Genomic DNA, 14563 nt, shown 5'->3' on the forward strand with positions numbered 1-14563 from the left:
AACAGAAATTACTCCACATTTGAGGAGGCTTGCTCTCTCCTCAACTCCCGCTCTTTACGTTAAAAGTTTTATAGGGCTTTAAAAATACTTCGTATTCCAATTCAACGACCCTTGTGTTTGAGCAGTCATCCTAATGGGGACGGTTTTCATAGAATTTAATAATAAAAAACAAACAAGTTCTTTCAAATTGAAAACAAATAGTGACATTAAACCTTAAAGCAAACGGAAATTTCTCCCCATTTGAGGAGGTCTGGTCCCTCCTCAATCCCTAGTTTATCCCACGCCACTTATCTACGTGCCTTACCCTCTTATGTTATTAGAGAATTGGACAGGAAGTATCAGAAAAATGATGAAAAATATGGAGTGATTTTAGCTCATGTTTTGTAACCTGTTTCCATCTCAAGTCTCCTGGGAATGGAGTCCCTGCTTGACAAATATAAATAGATGGAGCATACAAAAAATTAAAAGTGTTAGAAGAATTGAAAGCAGATCAGAAATGAAAACTCCGTTAGGCGTTAGGTGAAAACAGTTTGTCATCCCATTATTTGTATTGACAAACCCCATAAGAATACAAACAAGGTGAACCAGTATCAGCATTTTCTTCTTTTTTTGTGATTCGAAAACAAAAGAATTATGGCTTGGCAACGGTTTCCACAATATTGTCCCGAATGCTACAAATACATTCTAAGACCACACTGGCTATACATCACATATGAAGCTAAGAGAGGAAAGGAAATAATAAATGAAAAATAAAATAAAAAAAGGGTGAGAAAACGAGGATTTTGTCAGCCAGTGGCAAAACATGAAGACGAAGAACAAGCAAATATTTCGACAAGGACATCCGCCAAGTGGTCCTCAGTGCTAAACAAAAAAGAAGAACAAAAAAAAGGGAAAACACAACAAAAATCTAATCTTTTGGGTTTACTCGACAAGATGCGAACCCCTTCGCATCTTGTCGAGTAAACTCCAAAAGATTAGATTTTTGTTGTTTTTTCCTTTTTTTTTGTTTTTCTTTTTTTGTTTAGCAGTGAGAACGACTTGGTGGAGGTTCCTGTCAAATATTTTCTTCTTCCTCATGTTCATACTTTGCAACTGGCTGACAAAATCCTCGTTTTCTCACCCTTTTTTTATTTTATTTTTCATTTATTATTTCCTTTCCTCTCTTAGCTTCATATGGAATGCTACAAAATAATCTATATCTATATCGGTATATTATTTTATCCTTGTCTAGGCCTAGTTTCTCAAGTTTGCCTTTTCATAGACCTAGCCAAATATATGTACATGTATATGGAAAAATAAACGGTTAAGCTTGACTTAAGCTTATATTGTCATAGTAATTGTATTTTGCTAAGTATATGAAGTGATAAGGGGAGACTTGCTTAAACTTGAGCCTTCCCACGGCGACTGGCGTATAAGGCGACAACGGTGTCTATCAACAATGACCCTTCTGTGCTTTGGATAAAACATCTTCTAAAGACAGCCAGGATAGCGCAATGCCCTTAACGTCCAGCGCCCAAGCATCAATTTTTCTGTGTGTGTATTCTGATTCTAGGAGAGACCCAACACTCAACATAATGGGATAGAAGGCCTTCGCCCATTCTAACCATGTTCCCCCAGCATCATCATCGGCTACTTAATTTTTAGAGTCATAAGCTGTGGTTTCGCCTTTTCCTGGATAAAGACGTTGGTGATCCTGTTTGACCAGTGAATATTAAGAATGCGTCTTAGACAGTTGTTCTCGAATGTCTGGATTCGTTTTTCAAGCTGCTTAGCCAATGCCCATGATTTGCATCGACACAGAAACAAGGCTACTGTCAAACAACGGGAGTTTAAATTTCACGGAGTACCTGAGTTACTCCATACATTCTTTAACTTGTCATAGGCGTTTCCAGCCGAAGCAATACGTGTTGTAATCAGGTATTTAAAGTCGTCAACCTCCTCCGGAATATCACTGCCAACTTTAAGAGGCGGGGAGGCTAGGGTCTTAACGTTGTTAAGTATGATTTTCGCCTTCTTCGTACTTGTTTGGCTCGTTTGGCCATGTTTGATATTTCAGGAAGATTTTGCAACACTGTTAAATGTTATAGGAGAGTTAAGTCATCAGTGAAAGCCCTGTCAAAAGAAAATAAACGAAAGTACGGTTCTGGTTCAGTTGGATTCTACCTTTGAAGTTGCATATTCGGAGAATATAGTCAGTGAGAATAGGAAATATGGCTGTGGACAAAATACGTCATCGACGGACACAAGAGTGCACCCTCAACAAATTGGTAAGGTCCCAATCATCAGTCAGCCCACCAGATTAGTGGTCTTCATATAATTTAACGATAAGACCAACAAGCTTTTTGGGGAAGATATAATACCCCAAAAATCTTCAAAGTAACTCTGTGGACCGAATTGAACACGGAATTTAATGAAATCAGTGATAATTACCGTTGCCTATTTGTTCGTTTCTTTAGTTTCTACTCTTAAACTGAACATCAAATCAGCAGCAAGATCTACCCGGTCTAAAACAACATTGTTGATCTCTTGGTATTGCATGAATTTTCGACTAAATGCGGCTCAATAGCACTTGGCAGAGCCATGTGCTTAACTTCCTACGAACTGTAAAGTGATATTCCACCAATTATTGCACTCGGCTCATCTGATTTTCTCAAGTAGCTTATATATAACCCCTTTCTTCCATTCCGCAGGAATGTTCTCGGTTTTCCAAATCCGAGTGAGAACCTAGAAAAGTGGTTCGGTCAAAACATAGGCTCCGTACTTAAAGAGTTTAGACTGCAAGCCTTTCATTCCTGCGTGTTTACTTTTTTAAGCTTATGTAATAGTGTTATAAACTTGGAATAATCTAATGGGTTCTGGCCTTATATCAAGCTGAAAGGGTGGTGATTCGTTGGGAAAATCTACAGGATTTGTGTGTAGCAGAAATTTAAGCAACTCTGTAAAGGGCTTCTTCCACCTATTGTCAAAATCTTTTTTCTCGCAAATAGTCGCTCGTCTTTACCCTCAATAGCAGAAGCTGGTTTTCTAAAATATCCAGTGATATTTTTAGAGAAAAGATGCACTGTCTAAATACCTCTTTTACCTAGCTGCTGCCTCAGCCTCAGCTAACCCTGTCTCAAGAAAGAGATTTTTATCAGCTCCTATAGTCTGTTTAACGGCTAATTGAGCTTCTGTATCTATGATGGTAAGGTGAGACAGAGGTATGGAGGTTTTATGTCGATACCCCTAGAGGATTTGATTTAGTATTCCCTCCTCCTATCCTCGTTAAGAACACAATACAAGTGAAGAATCGTGTATTTTTTGTAACACTTGGAAGAAATCCAAACCTGTTTCAAGGCGTTTTTTAAACCTGCTCTGTTCTGAAAAACTGCCACCCTCTCTCCAAATTTTGTGTTTAATTTTTTTTTTGCATATATTATTTGGGTCCCAGATGTCGTATAGTTTTAAAGAGACTTGAAACAAGTTTTGGCAACTCTGACCAAGTACTTTAAAATACAGTGATTCAGTTATTTAACTATTTTTAGAAAACATTCAAAGTGGATAATGTAGCAGGTGCCCTATACTCTGTTCCTTAGTTGGTTTTTAGGGGCAAAAAATGTAAGGATGAAAAGGAAAATGAAAGCAAAGGAAATGAATATAATGATATAATGACTGATGACTGATGATGACTGATGTCATTATAAAATTAAATAAACTGATGTTCTACTACTGATGACGGTCACTGTATATGTGACCGAAATATCTGGTATTTTTGTGAATTTCTATCATCACTGTCTATTAAAAGGATTTTATCCCTATTTGAACTTTTATTTACTTATTTATTAAAAAAAAAAAACAGAGTAAGCCATAGGTTTGTCTTGCTTGTCAAGGCATATATCTATTTTAGTGATCTACGTTGCATTTAACGTTGCGTGCTGTCTGCTTAATGCTTCTTAGAACGTAAATAACGCTAGTAGCTATTCTAAAATTATTTATAGCAGCTATTCTATGTATTAGCTATACTATTATAGTAGCTATTTTCTAAAATTTATTATAGTAGCTATTCTATATAGTATCTATACTGTTATAGTAGCTGTTCTATAATAACACTAGTAGCTATACTGTTATAACAGGTATTCTAGAATAACGCTAGTAGGTTACCTATTCTAAAATTTAGTATAGTAGCTCTTCTATCTAGTAGCTATACTATTATAGTAGCTGGTCTAGAATAACGCTAGTAGCTATTTTAAAATTTATCATAGTAGCTCTTCTATCTAGTAGTTATACTATTATAGTAGTAATTCTAGAATAACGTTAGTAGCTATTCTAAAATGTACTATAGTAGCTCTTCAATCTAGTAGCTATACTATTACTTAAGGTTTTCTAGAATAGCTCTAGTAGCTATTCTAAAATTTATTATAGTAGCTCTTCTATCCAGTAGCTATACTATTCTAGTAGCTGTTCTAGAATAAGCTATTCTAAAATTTACTATAGTAGTACTCCCTTCTAGTAGCTATACTACTACAGTAGCTGTTCTAGAATAACGCTAGTAACTATTCTAAAATTTATAATAGTAGCTCTTCCATCTCGTTGCTATACTATTATAGTAGCTGTTCAAGGATAACGCTAATAGCTATTCTAAAATTTACTCACTATTTCGGTTTTTGCTCCTTTGTTTGGAAACTTCTCCCCCAATTATTGGTGGTCCAAGGTCAAAGTTATCTCTAAAAAAAATAATTCCCTTCTAAAAGTGGATTTATGTCGGGTCCAATAACCTTGACAGAAATTTTGTTAAACTCTAATTTGTGGGCTTAAGAATCCTCTAAACAGTCTGATATATTTCAGACTCTAAACAGTCTGATCATATTTTATCTATTATTTATATACAGTGGTGTGAAGTTAGACAACAATTCTTACTACATAATATGCAGAATAATTTTACCCAACACATTAGGCATGCAGACCGCTATAATTTACCACCACCCCCTAATTTGCAAAAATTTAGCCCATATTTGTTTCTGAAGTAGTATATTTTATCATACTTGGGTATGTTTCATTGGGACTGAGTGTCAGTTAAACATAATAGAAGAATATTAGGTAGGGCATAGATCATACAATAACCATTTTTTACGCTTTTTGTTGAGCTGGTTAGACACTTTCTAAATAAATAAGAAAAACAAGAGCCATACTATTAAAACAAGAGATAGATTTCGGTCCCTAGAAGAAATGGTTGCCCCAGAGCAAACTCTGCGGCAACATAAACAAAATTTCTGTCATAAAACAAAAATTCATTTATCATTTCATTTAATTTCATTTATCAGTTATTATAAAGATAATTTCTTAAACCTCATTGGCCTGCCATAATAAACTGGGATTTATCCCCTATAAATAACTGGGATAAAGAGGGGGGACTATTCCAGAACAAATCCAACCTAAGAAAAATCGCTGAGCGACAGATATTTTCAGGGAGTAATGGTTCACATTGACTTTCCGCTTTTTTTTCTTTTTTTTTTGTTTTTTTTTCGGGTTTTTTCTTGAATAAATTATTTCGTTTAGCGCTGAAGAAGAGAGGCGGTTGTCTTCTCGAAATATTAGCTTTGTTTGTTTATTCAGTATTCTTGTTTGGCCTTAGAAAACCGTATTTTTGATCTTTCCTTTTCTTATATTATTTATTATTAAAATTTCATTTATCAAGGCATTTCATTTATCATCAATTTTTCCTTTCTATCAGTTGTCATAGTCAGTCGGTTTGCCACCTTTGATTGTAACAATTTATTTGTAGTAAATTAAAAATTAAATCTATTTAGGGTACTAAGTTAAAAGAAAAGAATAAAACAAAATTCTGAACTTAAAACTTAGTTTTATCCTTATGTGTTGGTCCTCTCGTAATGGTTATAGCGATGTGGAATTTGATTAGTAGTAGCGAGATTCTATTCTCAATATTTGTTATTTTAGTAAATTTAGGTATAAGAATATAAATTAGTAGCTTATTAGTACTAGTAAAGTGATAATATCAAACAGTTCGTGGTAACGAACTGTAAGTAAGGAGCGACCTGGCTCAATGGTAACCGAAACTCTAGAAAACAGGATTTTGATACCAATAGATACATAAAAATAATCAGATTTTAATACTGATGTCAAATTTATAAGTTTCATCACGTTTAGTCCTATCCATTCAAAGTTACGCACCTGAGAAAAGTTGGCTGATTTTCGAAAAAAGGGGGAAAGACCCCCTAAAAGTTATAGAACCGTAATTTTGTTCAGCATGGTCAAAATATGGTAACTATGTCTTTTAGGATGACTTAATCCCCCGAAGTCCTCGGGGGGAGGGCTGAAAGTTATGAACTTTACCTAATGTTAACATATAGCAACATAAAAACTTAAAACTAACAGGAATTATTTCGTATATGATTGGGTTCGTCCCCTTGTCAATACCTCGCTCTGTAAGCCAAAGATTTTTTAGTACTTTCATAAGAGCTATTTATTGTAAAGAATGACCTTTGTGGTTAAGCGGTCATATTAAGAAAATTGGAACAAAATTCGAGCTTTAGCGTATAAAGCTAGGTATTGACTAGGAGGCGAACCCCCTAATATACGTATTAAAAATATATGAATATAGAAGTTCGTTACGTATACTAGTTCGTAAGTTACGTATATTTATAACTAATAAAAACCTTCGTAAATAAAATTAAACAACTTTCGAGAAAGCCATTTAACCAAATAAAAGTAAAATTAATATGCGAATTTTGTTTTAATTATTCATGTACGGTGAGCCAAAATCAAAACCTGTATTAATTAAAAACGTTTAAAAATTAAATAAAAAAACAAGTTTTTTTAACTGAAAGTAAGGAACGACGTTAAAGCTTAAAACGAACAGAAATTATTCCGTATATGAAAGGGGCTGTCCCCTCCTTAACGCCTCGCTCTTTACGCTAAAGTTTGACTTTCTCACAAATATTTTTTTTTTTAACAAAATAAAACTTTAGCGTGAAGAGCGAGGCGTTGAGGAGGGGACAGCCCCTTTCATATACGGAATAATTTCTGTTCGTTTTCAAGTTTTAACGTCGTTCCTTACTTTCAGTTAAAAAAAAACTTGTTTTTTTTATTTAATTTAAAGTAAAAAGGCATTAAGATAATTTTAAAAAATCAGAAAATGTTTAGGAAGAAAAAAACTTGAATTAGGTACTCGCTCAAGAAAGGTATTATGCCACTTTGACTAAGAAGCTTTAACTTAAGAAAAAAAGTATAAAAATTATTTTGATTTTTCTTATTTGATTCCTAAGAATTCAATAATAATTAATTTTCCAGAGAAACAGCCAAAATTTCAGTGTTTACTTGTACAGAAGAACAATAAAACTAGTAGATGAATGTTTACTAAAATGTGAATTTCTTGGCACTCATTTAAACTTTGACTTACTAATGCTGTAGGTGTGACAAAACCTATAATTTCCCTGCTGTTGCATGAACAAAAAAAATAATCATTTTTTTTCCCATTCTTTTCTTTCGCCTTACCTTTTCTGTTGCTGAAAAATTGCAATGTACGATTTTTCTGTTTTAGGTCAGCATCTCGAGACGTAAGTGGTTCGTACTACAACGGTGACTTAACCATAAGAAGACAAAAATCTGACTTGGTCGATAGAACCTATGCGTTACAGCGAAATCAACGAGAAGATAGAAAAATCAGTGAGGTAATTAATTTTGACATTGATCTTGCTTCTGTACTTTTATGTTCTTTTTATTCCTTTTAGTGTTCTATGCGACATCCCTGGCTCTGACAATCCTTATTTTTTATCCTTTTATTTTCCTTAAACGAAGTTTACAGCAAATCCGTGTCTTTTTGTTATTTTTGATAGATGTTCCTCTGGTTAAGCCAGCATACTAAGACAACCCTCTGGCTACCATGTAAACCATTCAGATGCCAAGATGGTTAAGTCTTTTAAGAAACGCTGGAGGAAAATTCAAAATTAAGACTTACAGCTGGTTTCCATTTGAGTGCACCAAGTCATCTGGTGAAAAACAAAATGTTCAGAGTGCTGGCGCGTTTCTTATTTATTTCTCAGGTACTTGCGCTCTAATGTGTCGCAGAAAGGTTCGAAATTTTGGGTTGGAAAGACAAATGGTCCAAAATAAAAAAGTAGATGAAGTATGTGGAGAATTTAAGAAATTACATAAATAATCGTAACGATTTTAGATTACTTTTGCTTTATGGAGGGGGGGGGGTGGATAGTCCCAAAGGCCCCCACTCTGCGTAAATGCCTACGTTCGAAGATAGAAAAATTTACGAAGCGCATCTTTCAAAATAGCTTCATTTGAATTGGCATCTAAAAAAATTTTATAGCTTTAGATGAAATATTTTTTTTCTTGGTATTAGGCCTTCTACCTGAAAATATCCTTGTGACTTCATGAAGCTAGAAATTAGTCAAGTGTTGTTTCGTTACCAAAATCTCAAAACAGCTTTAAAGTGGACTTGGTTAGACTGGCTTATAATTATAATACGCTACATTATATTCTTTTGAAATTTATATTTTTCCGTTATTTTTGGTTGAGTAATAGCACCAATATTTTTTTTATTGGAAAGAAAACACTTTTTTTTTTCATGATTAAAAAAAAATTAATTCATAAAAGTACCGACCTTGATTTAAAACCCAGAAACTTCTTAGTTTCACTTAGAATGTGGAATTCTATACGCCCGAATCATTAAAAAAAGGATCTTTCCTTGTTTACAGAACCAAAAATATATAAAGCATGTTTTGGCAGAATCAACCTTGACATTAGGACTGGAGCGGAAACCACTGAGGAAATTCTGCCAAGTAAAGGAACGGAACATTCAAGAAAAACCTGTGGTAATTTACGAGGGACTCGTCTTGCTTGAGATATTGTTTTTGCCCAAAAAAAAAAAAAAAAAAAGATTAAGGACAAGGATATGAAGAAGGTCGAAAGGGTATAGGGGGTCTCGATCCCCCCCCCCCATACTTTTTAAAATTTATGTTTCTAAAACTTAATAATATTTATTTAACTTAAAATAAAATACTAAATTGTATAAAAAGTTCAAGTTCTTTGTTTCAAACAATTTATATTGGGAAATAATGAAAATGATGAAATTCTGAAGTTATATGTCTGCCATTTCAGTACACAGGGTGAAATAAGGTTAATACCCCCCTAAGATCTATTTGGATAAGTTTTTTTTATTTCTTTACCCTTGACGGCCGAAACTTGATGCTCCAATTTATATTTGTGGCAGAAATTTAAGAACTCTACAGTATAAATATCTGGCAAAATATTCACTGACATGGTAGAACTTGGAAATTTACTTTCCGACCATGGCGAATAAGATCAGTTTTTCTGGTAGGTGCGGCTTTTTTTCTCATTTAAATGGTACAAAGCCTGTGCTTTTTAGTGAATTTTTGAATTAATGATTCCGATGCAATTTTGTTTAACGTGCATACTATCCGAAAACTATGACGAAATATTGATGAGAAAAAAAAAACATTGCATTTCTTGAGTGAACTGCCTGAACATCCCATGCCCTTATTGTAAGTACTTGAAATTTTTTCCGGAAAATTGTTTCTTAACATATATCAGGAAGATTTATTCAAAAGTTCAGAGTTCACCTAGAATTGAATTTCACTTTTTAGTGAATTTGTGATTCATGAAAATGTAGTCTAAGAGGGTGCGATACAGCTTACCATGTATTTTTTCTCTATTATGGAATACCGAAATTTGTTCCCCTATTTGTTGATTGGCATTGGTCCACGAATCTTGGGAATAGTCCTATTCTCACCTTGAAACGTAAAGGAAAAAACTGCTTGGAATAATTACTTCCATACTTAACAGTTATAAACTCTGTTTTATGGGCCGAGAATGACTTTTGAAGCGCATCCGTCGAAGTTTTTCAGTCCTTAACTTCTGGTTCCAACGAAAAAAATCTATCCTCACTGTTCCCTTGTCTAAACAATTAAAATAAACTTCAATTTTAAACTAAAATACATCCCAACAAATCAACTTTTATCGCCTCCTGAACAATTTGGCTTTGTATCAACACCAAATATTTTCAGCTTGTGCTTGTGAAACTTACCTTTCTTGTGTTTCTTTATATACGAAATGCCTACATAGTAGCCGCTTTGTGCTTCCACCTATTTTGTAGCTAATTTGTCTATCCCCGAACATATATATCTGAACAAATGTTTATGTTCGGATAAAAGACGTGTCAGCTACCGAAAATCAAAACATTATCCAAACTTTCTTTATTTTGAGTTGGGTGTCATCTATCATTATTGACCCTGATTCATCGATTAATGACGCCCAGAAGTTTTTTAGATATTTTTTTAATGTCTGAGGATCCAGCACAGTAAGCAGGAAAACAGGCGCCCTGATTTTTTTTCCCTTGGTTGCCACAAGATAAGACGGATTTTTTAGACGCCAGTCATATCCTCTGCAACCTAGATTTATTCCTATACAAAAAAAGTAAATATGAACTACTCTTCCTGAAAATTTGTTTTTAATAATGAGTGAGCTTGACTTAGGATGGCTGAATGCTGCGGTGTTCATAGAAGTAATAGTTTACAATTTACTATTGACAGCATCATCTCTTAACTTAAACGAAAAGCAGGTTGTCCTTGAATGGGGTGGGAGAATGTCATAAGGAAAATTTTTAGGGAAATAGGAACTTCATTGAATAGGGATGCTTTGAATAGATTGGGCTGAAGGAGGAGCGTTCGTAGCTTTGTTGGCCTCAGGTGGCCTAGTGCTGCAGTGAGCTGTTAGTAGTAATAGTATAGACATTACGTGTTTTAGGGAGCTACTTCTGTCTTTTCTTTCATGCCACACGAACGTTCAAACGAGGTTTTCTACAGCATTGCAAAACTGTGTTTAGGTCTGCTTCTTCTATGTCCTGATTGATTGCCGCTATTTTTGTTAGATGCATGACGACTGTTTACCCGCTCGCGTGCTCTAGCATTTTTCTATTTTATCTGGTATCTTTGCAGGTAATGAATTTATGAAGCTAACTAACAATACTAACATGTTTCTATTACAGGATACTAACCCTTTACCACACTCTGCTTGTGAGAAAGTAAGAATTGAAAAAAATTGGAATGCTGTGACCAGAGCTACTAAGCTTGACGCACTAATGCAACAAATTAGCATGCCTGAAGATTCTTTATCTAGTATGTCCGTGTCCATTGATGAACTTGATGGACCCTCTTCCGAAATTGATCGAGTGACTGCTTCTGCTTATCCTGCTTTAAATAATGCTTTTCAGTATGAAGTTTTGCCAGATAACATAGAAAGTGATGAGTCATCTAACCGAAAACATTTGCGGGTGCATTTTGAGGGATATACTGAAAGAGTAAGTTGCCATTTAAAAATAAACAAAGCAACATTTTCTATTATGACCTTACCCAGAAATCGGGTAGGGTTAAGCTGGGATCGGGTAGTAGCAACTGGTAAATAGGGAACAGGCTGTAAGTTTGATCTTTGCCCATATTTAATGGATGTTTGTCGATCATCCCTAAAGCATATCAGGAAAGTATAAGACTAAGAGGAGAAGCACTAATATGTCAGAAACTTATAAGACTAAGGGGAGAAGCACCAATATATCAGTAAAGTATAAGACTGAGGGGAGAAGCACCAATATATCAAGAAAGTATAAGAATAAGGGGAGAAGCACTAATATATCAGAAACGTATAAGACTAAGGGAAGAAGCACCAATATCTCAGGAAAGTATAAGACTAAGGGGCGAAGCACTAATATGTCAGTAAATTATAAGACTAAGGGGAGAAGCACCAATATATCAGGAAAGTATAAGACTAAGGGGCGAAGCACTAATATGTCAGAAAATTATAAGACTAAGTGGAGAAGCACCAATATATCAGGAAAGTATAAGACTAAGTGGAGAAGCACCAATATATCAGGAAAGTATAAGACTAAGGGGCGAAGCACCAATATATCAGGAAAGTATAAGACTAAGGGGCGAAGCACAAATATCTCAGTAAAGTATAAGACTAAGAGGAGAAGCACAAATATCTCAGTAAAGTATAAGACTAAGGGAAGAAGCACCAATATATCAGGAAAGTATAAGACTAAGGGGCGAAGCACTAATATGTCAGAAAATTATAAGACTAAGGGTAGAAGCACCAATATATCAGGAAAGTATAAGACTAAGGGGCGAAGCACCAATATATCAGGAAAGTATAAGACTAAGAGGAGAAGCACTAATATGTCAGAAACGTATAAGACTAAGGGAAGAAGCACCAATATATCAGGAAAGTATAAGACTAAGGGGCGAAGCACCAATATATCAGGAAAGTATAAGACTAAGTGGAGAAGCACTAATATATCAGAAACGTATAAGACTAAGGGAAGAAGCACCAATATATCAGGAAAGTATAAGACTAAGGGGAGAAGCACTAATATGTCAGAAAATTATAAGACTAAGGGAAGAAGCACCAATATATCAGGAAAGTATAATACTAAGGGGAGAAGCACCAATATCTCAGGAAAGTATAAGACTAAGAGGCGAAGCACTAATATATCAGGAACGTATAATACTAAGGGGAGAAGCACCAATATATCAGGAAAGTATAAGACTAAGAGGAGAAGCACCAATATATCAGGAACTTATAAGACTAAGAGGAGAAGCACCAATATATCAGGAAAGTATTATACTAAGGGGCGAAGCACCAATATATCAGGAAATTATAAGACTAAGGGAAAAAGCACCAATATATTAGGAAAGTAAAAGACTACGAGGAGAAGCATTAATAAAATGAATTGGAAAAAAATTTGGAACATCTAAAAAATACTTCAGATTCGTACGCATAAGAAAATAGTTTGATAGTTTTGCTTCAATTCTTAACTTATTCAATTTATAAACTGGATCATATTACTTAATAAGCAATTGTTTGTATATCAAAGAATGGGGTGGGGAGGGTATTCATTTTGGCTCGAACCTTCTATGCAGTATTGTGCTGAAATTCAGGAAATAAAATCTATTTATCTGACAAGCGATAGGATATCGTGTTCACTATACATTTTGGATTCATTTGCTATTTTTGTTTACTTACATATCAGGCACATACGCAGTTTTTTGAGGGGGTGGGAAGGGCGGGCAGAGATGAAAAAATGAAAAAAAAAATTTGAGGATTTGAATAAAATTTTACAGAAATTCTGGAAATTCTAAGGTTGCGGGCGGGGGCCTCAAGACCCCCATCCCTGCGGATATTTCTGCTGCATGTCTTGATGGCTGTCACGCTGACTGCTGACCTGTTTTTGAAAGCAAATCTTAAAAAGATTTTATGTCTCTATAGTGTAAACCTACTTTAAATCGTTCATTGGCAATGAACGATAAGTAAAGTGTGACCCTTTGCTAATAATAGTAAAGGGTCGATAGTAATAGTAACCAAAAATCTAAAACAAGAAGCTTTGGTACGATATGCGCACCAAAAGAGCCCAGATTCTCTGCTGATTCCGAATATGTGTTCAAGTTCAAACTTATTTTATAAAGTTATAAACTGAAAGTTATTAGCATAGAAAATTTGTATGAATTTAGACTATCTGTGAGAAAGGAGGGCGCTGATATATAAAAGTGTATTTCTGAAACCTAATTTTTCAGAACTTTCGTGCAAGGCCGTACCCAGGATTTTTTTTCGGAGGGGGTTTCACTTAAAGATTTTTTTTCGGGGGGGGGGGGTTTACACAAAAAAACCTCAAAAAACGCATACAAATTTGTTTATATTCATTTTTGTTACGTTTTTACGAGTCAAAGAAACAGGTCGAGGGCGGGGGAGGGGGTTCAAACCGCCCCCCCTCTGGGTACGGCCTTGCTTTCGTGCTTCACTCCTTGCGTTGTAGTTTTTAAAACATAATAGAACTTAAATTAAGTAGTTTTAGCACTTAATAGTTTATCTTGAGAAAACGAATAAATTCAGTAATCAGTTTGTTTATTACTGAAATTGTTCGATAGATGCTTTATCGATGGTGCTTTCGATGGTACTTTATCACGTACTCGAAATATAAATGTGAAAAACGAAAAAAATGTAATTGAAGAAATATATATTTATATATTTATAATATATATTGAAGAAATATGTATACGAAATTTAATATAAACGAAATTTAGACATAAACGAACAATAAACGAAAACTTAAATATAAACGAAAATCGAAATATGATTCAATGAAATGTAAATTATGCAAAACTAATATAATTTTGATGAAATATAGATTGTTCCTTTGTAGATTGCTGTAGATACTGAACCCGCCTTTCAAATTACAGAAATAAAACGTGAATTTTTCATTTAAGAAATATTTGTATGTCTTGATTAGACCACAAAAATTAAGTCTTTGAAATATTGACTGCTCGAAGTCAAAAGGCTTTGTTGTAACGTGATATAATTTTTAAATTTGTTTTTCTGGAAGGAGTAGATGGTGCGTAAGTATAGATCTTAGTTTTGGAAAGTAAAGAAGTTTGTACTTCTGAGAGGAGAGGGATAAAATTGAAAAAAGTTGAAATATTTGTAAATTATTTTTTCCTGATTTCCGTTTTACTTTTATACATGCTTTGGACTTTTAAATGTTCTTTTT

General features: G+C 34.3%; 1 protein-coding gene across 3 annotated transcripts in view; it reads left to right on the plus strand.

The window, feature by feature from the left end:
• LOC148946744 (uncharacterized) overlaps positions 1 to 14563 on the plus strand; it is a 131964-nt gene that overhangs the window by 82337 nt on the left and 35064 nt on the right. For 2 of the 3 annotated variants that reach the window (XM_089096358.1, XM_089096359.1), the window contains exons 7-8: positions 7538 to 7667; positions 11015 to 11326. In XM_089096358.1, coding sequence (XP_088952484.1) covers positions 7538 to 7667; positions 11015 to 11326 — 442 coding nt within the window. The remainder of the gene's footprint in view (positions 1 to 7537; positions 7668 to 11014; positions 11327 to 14563) is intronic. The other variant, XM_089096360.1, reaches the window with a different exon arrangement.

The sequence above is a fragment of the Artemia sp. Qi Xiang Cuo genome, chromosome 11 (genome assembly GCF_049724085.1).
Source record: "Artemia sp. Qi Xiang Cuo chromosome 11, ASM4972408v1, whole genome shotgun sequence".
Taxonomy (NCBI): domain Eukaryota; kingdom Metazoa; phylum Arthropoda; class Branchiopoda; order Anostraca; family Artemiidae; genus Artemia; species Artemia sp. Qi Xiang Cuo.